This window comes from Lasioglossum baleicum, unplaced genomic scaffold (genome assembly GCF_051020765.1).
Source record: "Lasioglossum baleicum unplaced genomic scaffold, iyLasBale1 scaffold0211, whole genome shotgun sequence".
NCBI lineage: Eukaryota > Metazoa > Arthropoda > Insecta > Hymenoptera > Halictidae > Lasioglossum > Lasioglossum baleicum.
The window spans coordinates 52,403-71,699 of record NW_027469271.1 but is presented as its reverse complement, the minus strand read 5'-3'; the positions used below and the strand labels follow the sequence as shown (position 1 = coordinate 71,699).

The 19,297-nt window shown below is 44.8% G+C and overlaps 1 protein-coding gene and 2 long non-coding RNA genes across 3 annotated transcripts; 2 read left to right on the top strand and 1 right to left on the bottom strand.

The window, feature by feature from the left end:
* Positions 1 to 902: 902 nt before the first annotated feature.
* LOC143220117 (uncharacterized) lies at positions 903 to 1,466 on the bottom strand. The gene is made up of 3 exons (XR_013011570.1): positions 1,246 to 1,466; positions 1,094 to 1,166; positions 903 to 981 (listed from the first exon to the last, which is right to left on the bottom strand). It is a non-coding gene; the product is annotated as an uncharacterized LOC143220117 (long non-coding RNA).
* Positions 1,467 to 3,185: 1,719 nt separating this feature from the next.
* Positions 3,186 to 5,322, top strand: LOC143220127 (uncharacterized). The gene is made up of 3 exons (XR_013011572.1): positions 3,186 to 3,271; positions 4,694 to 4,845; positions 4,954 to 5,322. It is a non-coding gene; the product is annotated as an uncharacterized LOC143220127 (long non-coding RNA).
* Positions 5,323 to 9,542: 4,220 nt separating this feature from the next.
* LOC143220123 (uncharacterized) lies at positions 9,543 to 12,084 on the top strand. The gene is made up of 5 exons (XM_076445860.1): positions 9,543 to 9,878; positions 10,089 to 10,583; positions 11,128 to 11,252; positions 11,447 to 11,654; positions 11,731 to 12,084. The coding sequence occupies exons 1-5, from the start codon at positions 9,798 to 9,800 to the stop codon at positions 12,082 to 12,084; spliced, it is 1,263 nt and encodes a 420-aa protein (XP_076301975.1). The 5' UTR covers positions 9,543 to 9,797.
* The last annotated feature ends 7,213 nt before the right edge of the window (positions 12,085 to 19,297 follow it).

Sequence of the window (19,297 nt, the reverse complement as noted above, 5' to 3'; positions counted from 1 at the left end):
TTACTTTTCGCTTCAAACGGTACACGTATCGGATGGTAAAAACTTACGCGTTCATTTTTGAATTCCAATGCGATTCGTTTCGATACTTTTTCGCCGACATCACGCGAACCGCTGTCTTCGCGTATGTTTTCTCTTTCTTTCCGTGTGTGTATGTGTGCGTATGCGTGCGCGCGTGCATCGTTATCGTTACGCTTACACGTGGAAAGTAATCTTCATCGTTCCTTTCGATTCTTCTCGACGATAACACGGGCCGGATGTTCCGATGGCGTTCCTCCCACGTGCGCGCTGCCGGGTCTCCGCAAGGGCGAAAAAGAACCTAGGTAATCGCTGGCTACAGCTTGCGTCGTCATGATGCGAACAAGTATTTCCGACGTTTTCGTTCGATTCGCGAGAGCGGTGGTACGTGTATCCTGTCGGTGCAGCGTCGTTAAAGTTTCTCGCGACGATTACTAAAAATTGTCGTCGATAATAATTTAAAAAAATATTACATTTTGCGGGGTAAACACACTCGTTGACACAAAATAAAATACCTCGTACATACCTCGTCGAACTCTTTCGCTGGCCACCGCGCTCCTCTCCGTATCCGTCTCCGTTGGATTTTTTCATCTTTGGAGCTATCCGTCATCCGCTCCGTATACTATAAGACGCGACGATCGATAACGTCCGAGAACTCTGCAATCGCATGAGAGAAATGCATGTAACGGCATAAATGAAAAATAAAACGGACGCTCCGATTATGGCAGCGAAGAAAAATCCGATACGAAAAGAGCGCAGCTCCGCGTCGCGGAAAGATGCAACGTATCACCGACATTCGACGTAACTTGATTTATTTTATATTATATATTACGCATATCGTATTATATATTATATTAAATGTAACTTTATAATTTCTATGTACGTACCTCTTCTTTTACTTTTACTTTCATTTATTCATTATATTTTTCCGTTCCACGCGCCGTCGCGCACGGAGTGTTCTTCTCTCTGTAATATATGATGAAAATTACATTAACGTCGATCAGAGCGTAAACGTATGATGTTGATACAAAAATAGTTGGACGAGCTGTCACGTAACGTAACCAAGTATTTTTCTAACCTTTTCGTTCGATTCGAGCGGTGGTATGTGTATCCTGTCGGTTCAGCATTTTCCAATTTTCTCGCGACGAATGCTGAAAATCGTCGTTTAAATATTACCTTTTCGTGTGGTAAAAGCACGCTCGTTGATACAATAAAATACTTTGTACATACCACACCGAGCTTCTTCGTTGGCCACCGCGCTCCTCTTCGTATCAGTCTTCGCTGGATTTTTATCTTCGGAGCTATCCGCCATACGCTCCGTGTGCGACGAAACGATCGATAATGTCCGAGAACTCTGCAATCGCACGAGAGAAACGCATGCGACGGCATAGATACGAATAGTTGCCTGTGTTGTCGCGATATAAACGAGTATTTCTTACGTTTTCGTTCGATCCGAGCCGAGGTGACACGTATCACGTCAATGCGGCATTTTCAAATTTTCTCGCGACGAATGCTGAAAATCGTCGTTTAAAATATTACCTTTTTGTGGTAAACGCGCACTCGTCGATACGATAAAATACAATACTTTGCTCACACCGCGCACCGAGCTCCTTCGTTGGTCACCGCGCTCCTCTCCGTATCCGTCTCCGCTGGATTTTTATCTTCGGAGCTATCCGCCATCCGCTCCGTATACGCGACGCAACGATCGATTTGGTTCGAGAACTCTGAAATCGCATAAGAGAAATGCATGTAATAGCATGAATAACAGCGGACGCTCCGATTACGGCGCAAAGAGAAATCCGATACGAAAAGAGCGCAGCTCCGCGTCGCGGAACGATGCAACGTATCGCCAACATTCTACGAAACTCGTTTAATTTTATATTACACATTACACATCGTATTATATATATATGGTATTAAATGTAATTTCATTATTTCCATATACGTACCTCTTCTTTTACTTTTACTTTTCATTTATTTATTATATTTTTCCGTTTCACGTGTGCCGTCGATTTTGAAACTCGCGGATACGTAAATAATGCCGTGGTCCACGGTGTTCTTCTCTCTCTGTCTGTAATAATATACGATGAAAATTATATTAACGTTGATCAGAGCGTAAACGTATGTAAACATTTAGTTGCACGAGCTGTCGTACAACATAACCAAGTATTTTTCTAACCTTTTCGTTCGCGATCCTATCACCGAGCGGTCGAGCGGCGGTAATTTCAGGAAGGGTAAGCTGCCCTGCACCGATTGGCTGGCGACTAGCCGCCAACGAGAGAGAGGTCGACCGACCAATCGGTTGCCGATTCGGACGAGACAGCCAACGAGAAGAAAGATTACGGGAGGTAAAATAAATAAATAGTTTTTCATCGATTCGTACAAGGTTTACCGTTCGCGGTTTCACGAACATACGTCGACGCTTGCCGGAAATGCGCGAAAGATAAAAATATTTCGCGAATGATAATTTTTTCGATATGTTTTCGAGAACGCGATATACCGTGTACACGCGTGTACACGATATACGCGTCGACGAGGTACACGTTCCATCCATCGAGGAGTCCGTATCTCGCATCCGCGAAAGAGGGACAGATTTTTTCGCGGAAATTCTCTCCGTCCATTTGGCGTGCAAAAAAGTTACCTCGGAGCGGTGTTTGAATCGAATCCAACCGTTACGATACGACGGATGGCCGCTAGAGGCGCTGCGCGGAAAGACGGTAACGTATCTACCGTGTTGGGTGGATGAAACGGGGTTCCTCGAGTACCCCGCAGAATTTTAAAAAATTTATTCGATTCGATTCCGAAACGAACGAACGCGCGACGAGTGTATTCGCGTACATTTCGTAACTCGTAGACTCGTAGGACGCGTCCCGCGGAGTCTTCTCGTTCGGTAAGATTATTTCGATACATTCCCGCCTCGATATAACTGCCTCGGGGCTCTAGCCGCTCCGCTACCCAATAGCGGATACGTTACCGTCTTTCCGCGCAGCGCCTCTAGCGGCCATCCGTCGTTTCGAAACGGTTGGATTCGATCATGAAGTAAGAGTAAGGAGACCTATCTCGATAGCGTATAGAAGAAAAAAGTGGCGACAAAACTTGTTCCCGTAATGGGGAGGTACGCCAAATGGAATGGCATGAACAGAGAATGTCAGTGTCAAACACGTGTCAAACGATGAAACGGAAAGGTTAGAAATACATGGTTATGTAATGACCGGTGAAGAACTAAGGCTTTAGACCAGGTTAGGTCCATAAGCTGGTAATTATGATACAAAACTTATTGAATACATTCTATCCTTATGAACTAGGTTAACAGTACAAAAATAAAGATATAAAATACAATATTAATGGTAGTATTGGGTTAATAGAAAATACACAGTGATAACAATAACATCATATAGAATAGTATTAATAGAGGTTATAATCTTATTTACAGCTAAAGTTTCTTTGGCACAGTTATTGCACGTTTAGTACTAATGAGTGATACGTTAAAATTATCTGCTTCTATGTATAGGATTCTAATGGCAAGCACTGACTTAAATAAAATTGACATTTATTTTGGTTATGAAGTGGCTAATCTATTTAAGTGCACTTGTGTCTAGATCTTTCACAAATGAATCAATGTGATATGGATCTCTCCATCCTTATATTTCTAATTTCCTGTGAAAGGATTATCTTTCTTCTGTGTACTTTGGGCAGTCCTATAGGATATGGTTTAGATCTTGCTCTTCATGTCCTCACCAACATTTTATTCTATAAGTAATACCTAATGTATTGAACGATGAGGCGAGGTTGTGAAGCGTTATATACAGGGTGGCCCACATAACTCTGAACAGCTCAATATCTCGAAAACTATGCCATCGATTTTAAAGTTCTTAGTCTTAAATTGCATGGAACTGAAGGGCCTTTCTGACTACATAAACGTGAAGTGGCCTCCCTTCCCCTATAACGGGGGAGGGGAGGTACCTTTGTAATTTTAAATGGAACCCCCTATAAAATGTTACATATTTAGATTCTACAGGAAAAAACAAGTCAATTTTGTCTGAAACATTTTTTTGTCAGATACTTCCATGATGAGATATAACAGTTTGAAGTTTCGAGTTGTAGGTACTTGAAGCGCTCGGAAATAGCGTTATGGAATTATACGCGCTTGAGTCCTTTGCTTATTCGTGAAAAAATAAAATGTACTTTAAATTAAATGTTAAAAATGTCCACCACGGGCTTGTAAACATAAAAAAAACGCGGGTATAATTCCATAACGCTATTTCCGAGCGCTTCAAGTACCTACAACTCGAAACTTCAAACTGTTATATCTCATCATGGAAGTATCTGACAAAAAAATGTTTCAGACAAAATTGACTTGTTTTTTCCTGTAGAATCTAAATATGTAACATTTTATAGGGGGTTCCATTTAAAATTACAAAGGTACCTCCCCTCTCCCGTTAAAGGGGAAGGGAGGCCACTTCACGTTTATGTAGTCAGAAAGGCTCTTCAGTTCCATGCAATTTAAGACTAAGAACTTTAAAATCGATGGCATAGTTTTCGAGATATTGAGCTGTTCAGAGTTATGTGGGCCACCCTGTATATAAATTACAAAATTCCATTCAAAAGAAATAAATTATATTCTATAAACAAACTACTTTTACATTAATTAAAGTTAATATAATTAAATATATTACAGAGAGAAGAACACTGGACCAGAGAATAATTTACATATCTATATGGACATATAGATATAATTTTGTATTCAACAAATTTGAAATCAATATGAATACATGTACATATGTACATTGCTGTAGGGAAAAAGAAGCAACAATATTAAAGGATACTATAGTATGTAATATTTATACATAATATAAATAGTTGTAAAAGAAACAAATACCGTTAAAAAAATCAATTTTAATCACTGCAAATATTAACAAATATTAATCTATCGACTAGAGGCTCTTTACCTTGGAGACCTGCTGCGGATATGGGTACGACCGACGCGACACCTCCACGTGGCCCTCTCCTGGATTTTCAAGGTTCGAGGGGAAGATCCGGACACCTCCGCAACTGCGGTGCTCTTCGCGTTCGAAAAACTCTATCTCCCTGTTACAGGTTTCCAGGAAACTCGAACGCTTATACAGAAAAGAAAACTTTCCCCGGATCTTCCGACGGCGGTCTGAGAGCGGCAAAAACCCCATATTTTCAAGTTTTTTTTTTTACTGCGGTAATCTGCGGCTTTGGGTTTTATCCGTTTTATCTCATGAAATGTCGGTGAGAAACGCGTCAAAGAACGCTCCGCTTTCTGGAATATTTGACGTCTATCGTGCGTTATATTTATGTTGAATTATATTTCATTTTAAATATATTTGTTTTTATGTTTAATTTATGTTTAAAATGTATTATTTATTATTCATTTATTATTTATTTTTTAATTTATTTATTATTTTTCGTGCCTGTAAATAAACTTTATGTACTGTGACGTTGCAACGTTTGCGACGTCCCTTCTCCGTTAATTCCGTGCATATTTTCGAGAGCGATAAAGGACCGGACCGCCCTCTAACGGGACACGTACCGAGACAGGATTCGAGAGCGCTCCTTTAAGAGATCCCGATATTATCGAGGACCTCCTAATGACATCTGTCGCGCGTGCCGAGAACGGCAAGTTTCAGGGCCGTATATGGAACGCGCAGAAGGAACCACCGACCGTCCGAATTGTCACGGGAAATGAACAATCGCCCCAAGGTCAGGAAGCGCCCGACGGAAAAGCGAATGGCCGTTTCGAGAAATTAGAGCTTGGTGCGAGGACACTCGGCAAGCAAACCGGAGGCGCCGCCAGGACAGCAGCTTGCGAACATCTCGTCCGATACGGACTGACGGAACACCCTGACGTCGTCTCGCCCCATCAAGGGAGAGCTGCCCCGGGGTCGGTGCCCTCGTAGCCAAGAAGAGGAAGCCCCTCCGCTGGTCAAGTCGAGCGATAGGCTCCTTGACCAATTTCGTGATTGCCCGGGGCCCTAGGGCGCGAAGAGGGAACGCTCCTGTGCCGTCGAGTCACGCCGTGGAAACACGCCATAGGCAATTCGGAAAAGCGGTCGAGTGGGGGGAACCGCGTTCGATCCGCTAGGCGGCCGAAAATCGATGGATCACTGTCGCGCTGGCTATCGTCCGACATACACGCCATTTTTCCGTCTTGTACTGCGAACGTCGTAATTGCGCCGCGGAGAGGTTACGTGTCCTGTGAGGATTTCCGTGAGCTAGGGACAACGTCCACCCGAGCCCAGCTGTCGCACGCTCTACCGGGAGCCGGTCAATTACATCTGAACGAAAAACAGCACGAGAAACGGTAAGTCGCACTTGTGATCCATTCGGTATTTTCGTTGCGCGCCGGCTCGACCTTCGTCGTGCGAGGACGAACGCTTCCCGTTCCGTCCTCGATAATTCGCTCGCATTCCTCTCGGAATGCTTTGAGATTGTTCGGGAATATTTCGGGAGAGTTTTCCTCCGTAGATTGCGTGCGGAAGAGTGTCTTCCGAGGAGTCGCGTTCGTGAGAGTGATTCAATTCGGTATCTTCGCGTTTCTCGAATCCTGTGTCTCCTGTCGAAGCGCGTATTCTGTCCGTCGGCGTTCGATCGCGTAATCGATAACGTACGCGTCGGGGCGATTCACGTGCGAAAGTCATCGCGGCAGTCTCGCAGTTCGCCGGTCATCTGCGCCTCGCGTTTCCGAAGTTCGTTGCGAACGAAACGGCGATAATCGTCAGCGGTATCGTTGCGAGCGAAATCGGTAGGACAACCGCGCGGCGAACGGCCATCTTTTCGCTATCTTGTATGAAGAGCGCGGGCTCTCGGGTCGCGGCCACGTGGCCGCTGATTTTGTAAACCAACGACTGCTACAATAAAAAGCTCGAGACCATATCGTAGTCGAATTATTCGATTCCCTGTGAGATCCGTCCTGCCGAGAGGGCTGTCCTAGTCATCCCGTGTTCGAATCAGCTGGCCCAGTCGCGACGTCGTTTTCGATCCGCGGATCTCGAAGATTCGACTCTCGACCTCGGCTTCTCCGAGCTCGAGCCTTGTTCCGCGTTTCGTGTGGCATCCTTGCGGTGCCTGGCGCCCGAACCTTTCGTTTGTCGTGAGGAAATCGTCGAATCATCGAGTCTCGTTTGTCTCGGGCGGACCGCGTGTACTCGGCTTGCACGCGGCCTGGTCTCCGTACCTGCAAGGCCCGAAGTTGACCGGCTTCCGCGAGTCAAACCGCTCGTCGGAAAAAGGTTGACGTGACAGTACCTGTATATAATAAATTTCCATTAAATCTTGTACATAAGCGTGTACTGTTTATTTCATTTTATTTTATTAAAAATTACATTAAGAATTACACTTCAATACACTAGCTTATCTAATTTTGGAGGAAACTAAAACGGACAAAGTAAGGATAGAAGCGGGGAAAAGAGCAATAAAATATGAAGAAAGAACGAAACGGTTGAACAAGAATAAAATAATCCAAGAATGCTGGAAGGAAATAGACGCGAAGCAAGAAGAGAAAAAGTCGAAATGGGAGGAAATGATAGATTTATACTATAGGTTAAAAATGATGGACACTCAGGAAATAGAAACAGAGAGTGGGAGAAGAATGGAGTTTGCAGAAGAATTAGCACAAAGAGACAGGGCAGAGCAGGTACAACAATGGCAATACTATTATAGATAGATAGAATATTATTATATATATTATATAGATAGAATATTAGGGGGCAGATACAACGCGAATTACATACAAATACGGGACAGCAAGCGAGCAAACTATCTAAATGGAGATTGCAAAGGAAGAGACCAAAGCATATACATATGATCGCAAGGTTTAGATGTGGGAACGAAGAGCGGGGAAACAAATACTGGAACGGAGCAAATGAGACAGTATGCAGATTATGTAAAGGGGAAAGATATTATGGGGACTTTAACCCCCCACCCCCTATCAGAATTCGCGGCCTGCCGATCGACCCCCCATTTGTTTTTAATAAATCTCTCCCCCTTATCATTGTTTTTGCCCCCTCTTTCCTTATTTATTTATGTATTTTATTTATTTATTTAGTTATTGATTGTTTTAATTAATTAATTAATTTATATTTTAATTAATTTATTTATCACACTTTTATCTTTAATTAATTAATTTTTTTATTATTATTATTTATTAATTTATTTTATTATTTTTACGGGGTCGATCAGGGGATGGGGGAGGGGACTGACGCGAGCCGGAACTCGCCTCGGTCCCCTCCTTGTCGCGTGCGGAAACCTCCCTCCTCGGCCGGACGGGAATCCTTTGGGTTCTTTTCCCCGAGCAAGGAGGGGTGATTGATCTCCAGGGGTCGCGGGTTACACGAGCTGGGGCTCGTGGCACCCAGGGAATGGTGACCCGCACGGATTCCAAATAGTTTAGGTAGGTTTTTGGGGGGAGTGAAGCTCCGGGAAAGGGGCTGTCTTTTTTCCCCTCTCTCTCTCTCTTTTTTTATTCACTTTTTTGTTTTATTCAATTTGTTTGTTTTATTCAATTTGTTTGTTTCATTCAATTTGTTTGTTTTATTCAATTTTTTTGTTTGTTTTGTAACAGACCTGTACGAGGCAGGCCTGTCACTATGAGACACGCGCCGAACATAACCGAGCGACGCCGAAGATCACCGAACGCGCCGTCCGTATACGACGCGCTACGTTGCACGATCCCGCGCTCCAAGCCATATTCGGCGGGAAACGGACGCCGAGGTTCCGCCATCTTGAGGAAGGCGGAAACTCGACGTCACACATCCGTTTCCTTCACACCATTCCCCCACCACCAATCTTCGCCTATAAAAGGCGATGCAAACGAGGCACGGGCCTCTTTTTCCAGCCTGGGCAGCATCCTGGGCACATCCCAAAGTATTGGTAAGTGTTACTGATACTTTCCTACTTTCCCACGCTCGTCGTCGAGTTGTCCGCAGCATCGGCCTCCTCGACACCGGCGTTTCCTACCGGCGTGACAGCAAGCACGCCAAACAGAGAGGGCAGCATCCTTCTCTGCCGTTCGGGCAGCATCCCGAACACCCTTCTCGGGCAGCATCCCGAGAACTCCGACAGCTACCGGAGACGATTAAATGTAGGGGCAGCATCCTCTACATTTGCCGTAGAACCGCCACGAGGGACTTCCCAACTCGTGGCCGGGTTTTCCTGAACCGTTCCTCCTGAACCCAGTCGCCGGTATCCATCGCCAGGTCCACGCGATCGCGTCGCGCCGCGATAAACGGTCGCACCAGAAGCACCAGAAGCGCCAGTAGAAGCACGGGCCGATAACACGATTCATCCACACAATGAGTCCGCGAACGTACGTTGAGTAAGCCCGGAAATACATAAACACGTTGTCGTTATTTCACACCCCGCGCACTTCGTCCAATTTTAGCTTCCGTCGATTCTCTCGCCGATTCACGAACCTGGCACGACGAGCTATCGCAGCACGAGAGGGTACGACGCCGCGACGACATCTCCGCCGGAAGCAGAACCGTTACAGTTTTAAAAAAAGTGATACTTATCAGTTCTTAACAGAGCAGTTCTTTCCTTGCATCAATCAAGACAAGGCGAAGTGACGGAAAAAGAATCAAACGAGTCTGTGAGAAACGCGATTCCTTCAAGTCAAACAATCATTGAACTGGCTGCCCAAAATTAATTTGGCGTGCAACTATCCGATTACATTCGCGAGCCAATGTGTCCGCGAGCAAATACGGTATTAACATATTTATTTTTTTTTTTAGAAGTCAAGTTTGGGTTGCCTGTTTAAAATGGCCTGTAGCATCAAGGGATGCAAGTCAAGGAGAAACCAAAACGAATCTTCTAAGAAAACCTTTTTTGCTGTTTGCGCAGTAAGTATTTATGTTTCAAAGAATAATATTTTCATTTTACTTCCAAAGCGCTAAATATATCCTATGGGTATACCATGAAGTATATACTTATATACATATACTTTATATTATATAATATGTGTAACGTCCGTTCAGAATTCCCGACTCGGCTCGTAACATATACATCATATTTAACAACTGAAATTTATAATTTTATTGTATTTCTTTCAGTCTTGGCACGATATTTTAAGTAGTCACACTACAAAAATAACAAAGAACAGTTCTGTTTGTGAACTGCACTTTAAGCCAGAAGACATCATCAAAGAACATGCAATTGTACAAACTGATGGAACAGTTAACCATATACATAGAAAAAGAGCACTATTAAAACAGGGAGCAGTCCCTTCAATTTTTCCCTCAATTCCTGCACCATACTGTGAGCGGTTATTAGATAACATAACTAACTATGAGTCAGTGCTAGGCCAAAATCCATCTACGTCGCATGCGATAAAGAGGACAACACAAATAAAAGAAAGATGTTTTATAATAGAAGAGGAAAAGACTACATTTTCTATAGAAGAAATGAATATTGCAAGAAATATCAAAGTTCCGACAATTTATTGGCTTGCAAACATTAGTGATAGCCGTATGCTGTGGACGTGTTGGACTAATGACTTCTCATATGCTTTAAGACATGTCTGTGTTACAACAAATATGAAAGTGCAAGTAAATATACCCAGTCAGCCCACCCAGCAGAGTCCCTGACCTGCAGATTACGGGCAACACAACGCTTGGAGCTGCTCGATTTTGGACGGGCCATTTGGCGCGCCAATGAGCGCATATCACCTTCAGAAACTTGAGACCAGGGCCTGCAGGCCGGGCCGGGATTCAGCCTGTTTTTGAGAGGGCAACATGGTCACACTAATGCGGCCAATCAGGCCGATGCTGATATACAGAACACAGGATTAATAAATAATAATAATTATTATTTATTATTAATTTATTAACCTAGTTTAATCTTTTATCTGGCGTTTTTGACTACTGAGAAACCCGTGTTTGTATTATCACGCAATGAGAACGCGAATCCCGCTCCCTTGCAATCGAGTTTCTGCAGGTGGTATGCGCGCAGTGGCGCACACAGGGGCCCGGCCAAAATCGAGCCGGCGTGCTATCTGGGATAATTAAAAAAAAAGAAATACACACACGCACGCCCAAACATATATATTTACATCTATAATGTTCATTACACTGTTATTAAAATATAAAACAGGTATTTATTGGAGAAAAGGAGATTCCTTTTTATCCGAAGATGATTGTAAATATGGAAGAAATAAAACAAATTTTGTTGACGTTACAAGATTATTTTCCTTGTGCGGGAGTTAATGATGAAAACAGGTTAGTGTATCAAATCATATTTTATGTTTTATGCATGAAGTAACAAGTAAAATTTGAGTTTATTTTTTTATATTTATAAAAATTTTTTATTTTTACTTTTTAGGGAGTTTTCTTTCATATAATTAGTTATATATGCAGCAGTTATACATCTAATAATATGCACTTTAATTAAAATGTACTTATTCCTTTTACAGAATTACAAATTGTTGTCGCGGTTTTGTAATGAAAAGTAGATTTGGGTCAACAAAGAAAATGAGATGTTTGCCTTGTACAAAAAGTTGGAAGATGTCATTAAGAAAAGGGCATAATGTAAAATCAATTCAAAAATTACAAAACAAACACAGAAAATTACAATTATTGAATTCTAACTTTAAACGTCAAGAAGAGAGACTTCGAAGCAAAGTATGTACATTAAATACATTCTTTTACAAAGTTAAATGACTGTTTTAATTGCAATTCTAATTTCAACGAATTGTAGATTTCAAAATTGTACAACAAAATTGCACATTTAAAAGAAGAATGCAGTAGATGCAACGAGAACGTGATCAGAGAAATGATTAAAGAATTGCCGCAAACCCAGCAATTAGCTGTTGAAGCTTGCTTTGCAGCAGCGAAGTGCAAAAATAAAAAGGGCATGAGATACGCAATTGAATGGATATACGAGTGTATTTTGCTGCGAATTAAAAGTACAAAAACTTATAATCACCTAAGGTCGCGCAATATCTTAACATTGCCGTCTGTTCCGGCCACCCGTCACAGAGCCGATCCGCCGAACCGGCGTCTCGACAAGCATCGGTTACCGTCGTCTCAGCGTCCCCACCACGCGCAATGAACAGGTGATTTCGGGCATGAGACGACGGTAACGGTCGGACGACATCGATGTATACAGTCGGTTTTGGTACCACGGCATACGTGTACACAACAATAACGCGCTATACAATCTCACAGTTACGCAACTGAACCGTCGATCTTGAACTCGGGATTTCCACAGTGCTACTCGTCATCCACCGTTTCTTGTCGATTCAGTTATTCGCCACAGATATTTATACCGTGTCATACATTTACGTTAATATATGCTTCATCGTGAGTTTACTACAGTGTTCATTTCTTCCACCCACTAGCGATCCTAGTTCATCGGTCCGATCTCAAACATTTTTGGTCCTTCGAGCCGGATAGATCGGCGGCTTCATATATCGATCTGAGATCACTAGTGGGTGAACGTAGTGACCGTCGTGAAACCGCTGCAGTGGATTCGTGTACGCCGTTACATGTCAAGTGCAGTCAACGGCCATTATATTTGAACCATTCTGTGACCGTTCGCGCCCGCTCGCCTGTGTACTGTTTGTGTCGCGTTCGCATCCCGCGTGACCTCCCGCTCGTTCCCGCAACCGCAGGTTCAAAATGTCAACGGCCAAATCGTTGTTCTACCTGCAATTCGAACTGTATACGCTCATCGGCAGGGCTGTAGCTACTGCGAAAAAAAAAGGGAATGGCCAACCTCACTGAGGCCTACATCCAGGCACGTTCGGATGCAGTCGTCCGCAACTGGGACGACTTCCGTGCGAACCATGCACAACTCCTCAAGCTCTGTACTGCCGATGAACGAACCGATGACTATTTCGTCCGGAATCTGCGTGATGAGTGAGAGACACTGGTCCTCGACACTGACGCCGCTCTTCGCACCATGCTCAAGGAGCTCTCAACCCGAGCATCCGACTCGAACAATGAGTCGAGCTCCGACTCAAAATCTGTCGCGACAACGCAGAAGCCGCGACTGTCCAGCGCTCATTCGCTACAACCTACGTCGCAGCACGGAGCATCCAACGTCACCCCCGCATCAACATCCATGGAGTCAGCACCTACACACGAGCCATCATCCGTAGCCGCTCATCAGGTCACTCCAGTGTCGTCCAAGGGTATTACTGCGTCGTCCGATGTCATCGCCGCCAGCGGGGAACGACCACCAGGCTCACGTCTTGGCTCGCATCGTTTCCGCCTACGCTCTCGCACTCTTGCGCCTCCACTCTTGCGCTGTCGCGCCTCCACGCTCGCGCTCACGCGAGATCGTGTCTTCGCGCTTATGCTCTCGTGCGCCCACGCGCCTGCACTCTCGTGCGCCCACGCCCCTGCGCTCTCGTACGGTCACGCGCTTCCGCTCTCGTGCGCCCACGCGCTTCCACTCTCGTGCGGTCACGCGCTTCCACTCTCGTGCGCTGACGCGCCTCCGCTCTCGTGCGCTGTCGCGTCTCCTCTCTCGTGCGCCTACGCGCTTTCGCTCTCGTACGGTCACGCGCTTCCGATCTCGTACGATCACGCGCTTCCGCTCTCGTGCGCCCACGCGCCTGCGCTCTCGTACGGTCACGCGCTTCCGCTCTCGTACGGTCACGCGCTTCCGCTCTCGTGCGCTCACTCGCCTCCGCTCTTGAGCGCTGACGCGCCTCCACTCTCGTGCGCTGACGCGCCTCCGCTTGTGCGCTCTTACACTTGTGCTCGTGCGTCTTCACGCCTCCGCTCGCGCGCCAGCGCGCCTCCGCTTTCGTATTCTCGCGCCTCCGCTCGCGCGCCAGCGCGCCTCCGCTTTCGTATTCTCGCACCTCCGCTTGTGGGATCTTGCGCCTCCGCTCATGCGCCTCCGTTCGCGCGCTGTCGCGCCTTCGCTCTCGCGCCGACTCTCTCGCGCCGACTCTCTCGCGCCTTCACTCTCGCGCTCTTGCACTGTCACCCTCCGCTCTGGTGCTCTCGCACCTCCGCTTGTACGCTCCCGTACCTCTGCAGATGCGCTTTCGTGCCTCCGATCGCGCGCTCTCGCGTCTCCGCCTCCGCGCGTCCGCTCGATTGCTCTTGCGCCTCCACTCCACTTTCATGCTCCCGCACCTCCGCTTGTGCGCTGTCACGCCTCCGCTTTCGAGCTCCCGCACCTCCGTTTGTGCGCTGTCACGCCTACGCTTTCGAGCTCCCGCACCTCCGCTTGTGTGCTACTGCTTCTCCGCTTGTGCGCTTACTCCTATGCTCGCGCATTTTCGCGCCTCCGCTCGTGCGCATTCGTGCCCTCGCTCACGCGCCTCCGCTCATGCGCTCTTGCGCGGCCGCCATTTCGCTACCAAGCTTCAGCGCTCGCGATCTTGCGCTCTCGTGCCTCCGCTTTCGCGCCTACGCTCACCAGCTCTTACGATCTTGTGCCTCCGTTCGTGCGCTCACGCGACTCCGCCATCGTGCCTCCGCTCGTGCGCTTCCGCGTCGCCGCTCATGCACTCTTGCGCCGCCTCTATCTCGCTACCAAGCTTCAGCGCTCCCGTCCTTGCGCTCTCATACCTCAGCTCGCGTGCTCTCGCGTCTCCGTTCGTGCGCACACGCGCCTCCGCTATCGTGCCTTCGTTCGTGCGCTCTCGCGCCTCCGCTCTTGCGTACTCGTGCGCTCTAGCGCCTCCACCTCGTGCCTCCGTCTTCGCGTCTTTGATCACTATATTCGACAACCCCGCACCTTTCACCGAGACTGCGTCTCGGCAAGGGGGAGAGTAATGTCCCGGCCACCCGTCACAGAGCCGATCCGCCGAACCGGCGTCTCGACAAGCGTCGGTTACCGTCGTCTCAGCGTCCCCACCACGCGCAATGAACAGGTGATTTCGGGCATGAGACGACGGTAACGGTCGGACGACATCGATGTATACAGTCGGTTTTGGTACCACGGCATACGTGTGCACAACAATAACGCGCTATACAATCTCACAGTTACGCAACTGAACCGTCGATCTTGAACTCGGGATTTCCACAGTGCTACTCGTCATCCACCGTTTCTTGTCGATTCAGTTATTCGCCACAGATATTTATACCGTGTCATACATTTACGTTAATATATGCTTCATCGTGAGTTTACTACAGTGTTCATTTCTTCCACCCACTAGCGATCCTAGTTCATCGGTCCGATCTCAAACACCGTCCATTCAGACACTAAATCGTTATATGAGGAACGTAAAAGGCTGTTACGGTTTTCAAATGAGCATATTCGAAATGCTAACAAAGAAAACGGCAGACATGAAATCTGAAGATGTACGAGGTACAAATACATTTAAGTTGCATAAATTAATTTTGTTATTACAGATTTGAGGCTTTCACATCGCGGCATCGTACAGTTACTTCTGTTGAGGCTTTCGGGTGAAAGCCGTGTCTTGGCTTACGATTTGTTACGTATCAATTTTGTTAATTTATAAAAATGGTTATTGTTTAAAATCCCACGAGGGGATTATTTCACTTTTGCAGTTTTTGTTTACGAGTCGTCGCGTCGGTGAGGCGCTTTGCCACTGTATACATTTCTTTTTATTATATTAAATATAATGTTGTTGTAATTTAACTCTCAATTTCATTTCTACATTTCTCTTCCCTCCTTTATCCTTGCATCTATCCTTCTCCTTCTCCTTGTATATTTTAATAGCCAAAATAATGTTTTTTAGGTGTTTTGTTGGTAGATAAAATGAAACTATCGCAAACGTTATATTTTAATCGAATGAACCTAAAAGTTGAAGGATTTGTAGATTTAGGCCAATATACTAGGGAAGATCAAAAAACGAAAAAAGGGGACCATGCATTGGTGCTCATGTTTCAGCCTTTTAAAGGTACATGGGTCCAATCGTTGGCTTGCTTCTTGAGTATTGGCAGCGCAAGTTCATCAATTTTACACAAAATTATTATAGAGTGCATTATTTTAACGGAGCAATCTGGATTAAAAATCGATGCTGTAGTATCAGATGGAGCCTCATGGAATCGATCCATGTGGAACATATTTGGAGTAACTGAAGACTCTGTTAGCATACAGCACATAGTAGACCCAGAAAGACGTTTGTGGTTTATTTCAGATTTTCCACATTTGATCAAATGCCTTAGAAACAATTTTTCTCAGCTTGATCGATATGCAGGAATTTGGGTGAGTTAAATTTAGAATCAGAAGTAACAAATAGTCCGAAAATTTATAGTACATACAATTCATACAGAATGTTTCGTACTTTTCCGGCAATATGTACTTTTTCTAATGTACATATTGGACAGGAATAAACATTGAGTTTGTAACATTCCGATTTCGCGGTGCCCTGTAGCTTAGGAGTGAACCAGGGTTCGCAGGTAAGTAAATGAAATGAAGGCGAAATCGGGTAACGAACTAAACTTTATTCCGCTAAGTGCGGTTCAATGAAAGTAGTATTACAAACAGAAAATCCTCCCTGCAGACCGGCGAATCCGGTCGCGTAACAAAAATATATTTTGGTGACCGCGTTGACAGCGGAGTGGGCCTACGGCCTCTCGTTAGTTGGATCGGCGTCCCGGGTCTAGTGGTGAACAGAAAAGATAATCCAGCGATAATTATAAAGCGATCAGGCGGTCAGGTGCAATCGATATGTACTGATACGCGACGAATGCTTTCGTGGAATCGGTTCCGAATATTCGGCGGTACTGAACGCAGTATCGAACGGCGCGGGACCTCGCGGGGTCGTTACGAATTTGCGCTGGAAGGTGGGAGGTGGCAGGATACGGTCGGAGGTCACGGCCCGACGCAGCGTAGGCGCCGTGGTTTTCCCCCAGAAGCACCTGAGAGACAAACCACGGTTCGTACGTATCTCAGAGGCACCTGAGAGTTTCGGACCCGCCGCCGCCACACCAAATCGCGACGTTTGACCGCAGAGGTTCGACTCACGGACAGAGCCGGAGGCCAGTCGCTCCGTGCTGGACGGTCGGAGAGCCGAGTGGTGCCGCAACCCTCGCCCAGAAGCACCTGAGTGACGGGTTACAGCCGCACGCACCTTAGAAGCACCTAAGGGTGTTCGTGCCCACCACACCGACACGACGGGTCCGGTCCAGCCAAGGCGATGGCACGGCGATCTCCGGGAGCCGGGACACGGTGGGAAGTCGTCTCCTGGAACTCGTGCTTCCAGCCTGCGTTCTGGACGGATGTATAGCTCTGAAAAGGGCTCGTACAATCCGGTGTGCACGGGAGTGGTTCCAGGCGGACTCCGCTCGTTCGGTATTCCGGCGCGACTTATATAGCGCCCGAAAGCGCGGACCATGGAGAGTGCCGCTCTCGGTCGGCGGCCGCGGCGCTCTCGGATTGGCGCGCGCGTGTGTCGCTGGAGTTTATAAATATAAGTCGCCGTCGTTCGCTCCCTATTTACGCGTCGTTCGCGGCGAGGTACAGCTCGTCGCAAGTTAATGTTTTTTGCGCTTTCGATAAATATTATCAACGATACTCCAAATATCATGTTATACAATATTTTTTTGTTTTCTTAAAAATTCTAGAGAATTCTCGAGAAATATAGTCTTATTTCTCATTTTTCGAGAAATGAAAAATGTTGAGAAATCAGGAACACTAGTAGTAGCATATTCGAAGTTAGACAATACGTGTACAATACGAACGTTTGATCGTGTTTATATTGTTTGTAATTGCACATATTTCCTAATGTGTGAGTGATAATAATTGAAAAATGTGTTTTTTTCTTACATGCAGACTCCGGATGGTGTAGTTTCTTTAAAACACTGGTATGCAGTACTTGCCATCGAAAATCCTCAAGGATTTAATTTAAAATGCAGTTATAATTTGGATGAACAACACATTAGACCAAAATATTATCAAAAAATGAATGTTGCAATGGCATTTCGAGTATGTACTTACATGTTGTCTATATGTATCGCTTTACGTAATTTTATTGGATCGATAAAGATATGATTATTTTCACGTTGAAATGTACTTATGCGATTTTTAATAGTTTTTCAGTGTGGCACCTGCCATGGAAATATTTAAAGAAACAAATATTCATCACGATTTAAACGATGCTGATGGATCGATAAAATTTTGCCAAAAAGTGCATGCATTGATCACTGCAATGAACAGTCGTACTCCAAAGAATTCATTACGACCGGACAACCAAATGTACAAGGTAATTATATAAGTGTAAACATTGCAAGTAACTTTATAGTGCAATGACAATGAATTTTAATTATTATAAAATTTGATTAATTACATTCTTTTTGTGATCATATATATTATGTATGTTCGAATTTTGCAGGATATTGAAAACTTTTTAAATTTTATAATTCAGTGGGAACAAAAAGCTAAGGAAATGCGGTACAGTTTTATAACAGAGCAAACTTGTTATGGACTCAAAATTTCTTTAAAAGCCACTCTTCAAATTTGTGATTTTCTAATTGATAAGTGTGGATTCCAGTACTTGATGACATCTAGACTAAATCAAGACAATTTGGAGGTATAATTATATTTTAAGACGGTTTTTTAATAAAAATATTAATAAAACTTGTATATAATTTATAATTATTGTTGTAGAGATTTTTTGGGATGATGCGAAACTCTTGTGGATCGAATGATCATCCGGATTCGCAATTGTTCTTACAAATGTATAGATTAGTATCCATGTATTCTCTGATAAAACCTCCAAGAGGTTCTAATGTGTCAACTAAAGAAATAATGGATGTCCTTATTAGTATTAAGGATATAGAGAATATGAAAGAAAGAGAAGAACAATGGGTAGATCAAATTGATACTATCCTCGACAGAGGAAGAAACACTGAAGTGTTGGCGTATGCCCCGTCAATTCTTGTAGACCATGATTCGCATGTACATAGTACGTCAGATTACATACTGACGTACGTTGCTGGGTATGTGGCCAGAAAAGGGAAACGATTTTTTAACAGTAAAAGTCATCATAAGAAGATTATTTGTTAAGAATGTCTGAAGATGTTGGCTTTACAGCCAACTGATAAAATACCAGATACGCACAAATTGATTCAAATAAAAACTAAAGGATCTTTAATAAATCCTTCAGTGGCATTATTTGATTTGCTGTCCACTTTAGAAAAGGGAATCATGGGGGCAACAAGTTGTGGAAAGATTAATGTAAACACATTATTTGACATAATGGGATTAATCAATGATGAAAGAAATCCTATTAAGCTCATTGGCTGCGAAGAACACAATCATGATTTCACGAAGAACATTATTCGTTTTTATTTAGTAACGCGCATGTTCTTCCTGGTCAAGCGGGCGAACA

Excerpts from the sequence above, each read along its gene's own strand:
- LOC143220123 (XM_076445860.1), top strand. The coding sequence starts at position 9,798 with ATGGCCTGTAGCATCAAGGGATGCAAGTCAAGGAGAAACCAAAACGAA. Across the intron at positions 9,879-10,088 it reads CCTTTTTTGCTGTTTGCGCA|TCTTGGCACGATATTTTAAG; the intron begins GTAAGTATTTAT and ends TATTTCTTTCAG. Across the intron at positions 11,655-11,730 it reads AAGAGAGACTTCGAAGCAAA|ATTTCAAAATTGTACAACAA; the intron begins GTATGTACATTA and ends AACGAATTGTAG.